General features: G+C 42.7%; 1 protein-coding gene across 3 annotated transcripts in view; it reads left to right on the top strand.

The window, feature by feature from the left end:
- The first annotated feature begins 652 nt into the window (after positions 1–652).
- LOC105564253 overlaps positions 653–2,531 on the top strand; it is a 5,308-nt gene continuing 3,429 nt past the window's right edge. The window contains exons 1-3 of one of the 3 annotated variants that reach the window (XM_012016496.1): positions 653–1,276; positions 1,387–1,591; positions 1,671–1,839. In XM_012016496.1, coding sequence (XP_011871886.1) covers positions 1,402–1,591; positions 1,671–1,839 — 359 coding nt within the window. In that variant the 5' untranslated portion in view covers positions 653–1,276; positions 1,387–1,401. Of the gene's footprint in view, positions 1,277–1,350; positions 1,592–1,670; positions 1,840–2,531 lie in introns of all 3 variants that reach the window. The other 2 variants (XM_012016495.1, XM_012016494.1) reach the window with 2 other exon arrangements.

The following is a 2,531-nucleotide window of genomic DNA, read 5'->3' as shown; positions in this document are numbered from 1 at the left end:
AGCGATAAGCCCTTTCACGCCCGAGCACGGTAAAACTCGTCCTTGCACACTCGCCTGCCGGTGCCTCTATAATCTCTCCCGCGCGTACTTTATATTGGATTTAAACTCGCACCGCACTTCTGACTTCGTTAAAGGTCGACTCGTTAATTAAGCGCAAACGGCGTAACGAAGAGTACGAATCGAGCGAGAGCGGAAAGAGTCGTTTGCCGCGCGCAGAAGAGATTTTATAGCGCGTTTTCCTCGCACTAGAATAACTTTGGGAGCAGCGTGAACATGCGAGCATCGGTGTAAAGTATACCGTTTGCAAGATCGGTTAGTTCTACTGTCGTAGAACCGGACGTGGAGACAGTTATAAGAATTTAAAAATAGCCAATAGTTTCCTTCCGTTTTAAGAACGTCGTTCCCTGCCTAAAGTACATGATCCTGAGTTCTGTTCTGAGTTGTGTGAAAATTTCTAAATTCGTGCCATGTGTAGAAGAAAATTACGAGATAGGCTCTTAAAAACGGTGTTTCCATCCGTTGATTCCACCACGAATTTATTGTCCTCGGCGGGAAATCTCTCTGTTTAGCGGCAAATTCATTGTTCGATGGTGTAGTCATTGCGAGAAAAGAGATTTGTGATTGAATTTGGACGTTGAAAACCTGCTGTCTCATATTAGAAGCCTATTTCGTAATACGGGACTTTCCTCTATGTGTTTTTCCACAATCCGCACTTTTGATATTAGATTACTATATAAATGTGCTTTCTGCAGTTTTCTTTGTGGTGTTCGACGAATCTTGAGCGTTCCTCGTTTTTATAATTTAATTGTTATATACAAATTATATTTTCAACAAATGATATTTACTCCGCAACCTCATCCCCCCCTTTATCATCCATTTATCAAGATTATTAAATATCAAGCGTGACCTATACATTGCGGTAGGACGCGTCAAAACGACCGGATACGCATAGATTATTCAATTTCCGTTAAGTGAAATAATGGCAGTGGAGTGGCCCAAGAAAGAATTTGGATATTGAGGTAGGTACAGTAGGCGACGAAGAATAGGATAGGCTGGTAGGGAGACGAGATAAAATGGGAGAACGGAGGAAGAGCGTGTCATTTGTACGAGCCGCCGAATATAAATACCAAAGACGAAGTCTTTAAAAGTCAGTAGTAGAGGAGCGGACCCAGCATTGTGAGTGTCACATACATCAGCTTTGATTTCCTGGCACGAAGAGAAGCCCGGTCATAAGAGATCAAGCACCAGCCTTATTAGTCAAACTGCGCGTTTATATGTACGCACGAATTCGCAGACAATGTGGCATAAAATTGAGAATCGTATAAATACACGATAAACTGTCCAATTTAGAGCTGTAACGTTTAACAGAGAGCACACGAACCGCAGATCTTATCGGCAATCATGGAAACGGCCGAGGACTATGTGAATGGAGGAAGCATAATGCAACGTCGTGACGTCCAGGACTTCGTAGAGGAATTCGACTACGAAATGTCGAAAATGGGAGGAAGGTGTCTCGATATCGGATCAGGCCCGGGGGACATCACCAAGGAATTGATATTGCCGCTTTTGTCGAACGACGCGGAGATAGTAGGTGAGCAAATGAACATTTCGCGGAAGACAAAGAACTTTGGCGAAAAGCAGAAGGAAAAACCCTTGCGCCGTCTTTGCAGGCGCGGATATATCGCAAGCGATGGTGAATTACGCACGCGAGAAGCATTCCGATGAGCGAGTATCCTACACCGTTCTGGACATCGAAACGTTGGAGCTGCCGAGCGACCAGGTCGAGCAATACAACAACGTCGTGTCCTTTAACTGTTTGCACTGGTGCAACGATATGTGGTAATTTTCTTGGGTGATCCACCCAAAAAAAAAATATTCTATTCATAAGCGGGGAAATCCTCTAAGCATTTCCTCTAAGCAAGAAATCTTATATGAAGCATTTCTCACTTACTTTAACACATATTCATCTCTAAAAGAGTAGACTCACAAATTATAATTAAGAATAAATTCTTTTATAGAAAATTCCATTACAGTAATACGACTAGCCTCTTAAAATAAAAGGATACGCAAGATATTCGCGGATACGCGAATCGCAGCACGTGCGCTTGTTATTTGTTACACGATTGTCATTTGTTCGCGACACACAGGGCAGTGTCAGTTGCCCTGTTTGTAGCGAGCTGTGAAACACGTGTAACATACACGACAGTGTAGTGTAGTGCAGTCAATTTGGTAAAAGTTTGGTAACTCAAAAATTTCTGGAGAAAGCCTATTTAAGTGACTACTGGCCCACGTTTGCGAGTGAGTTTGTTTTTGCTGATAGCTTTTTGGATATACAGGGTGAGTCTTTCTATATCCGACAAAATTTTTGAGAAGGTAGAACGGATCGAGATGAATGGAAAAGTCCTGTACCATTTTGCAATTTTCGTAATAGTTAACGAGTAATTAATTATTAAAAATCGTTGTCTTAGGCCGGCCTACCGCCCAATTCGAGCGCGTAGCGAGATGTGCGCATAGCAATATCGATCGCCAGG

The sequence above is a fragment of the Vollenhovia emeryi genome, unplaced genomic scaffold (genome assembly GCF_000949405.1).
Source record: "Vollenhovia emeryi isolate VEMERY1.0 unplaced genomic scaffold, V.emery_V1.0 DF939167.1, whole genome shotgun sequence".
NCBI classification, from domain to species: Eukaryota; Metazoa; Arthropoda; class Insecta; order Hymenoptera; family Formicidae; genus Vollenhovia; species Vollenhovia emeryi.
The sequence above is the reverse complement of the archived record's forward strand: the minus strand, read 5'-3'. Positions and strand labels throughout refer to the sequence as shown.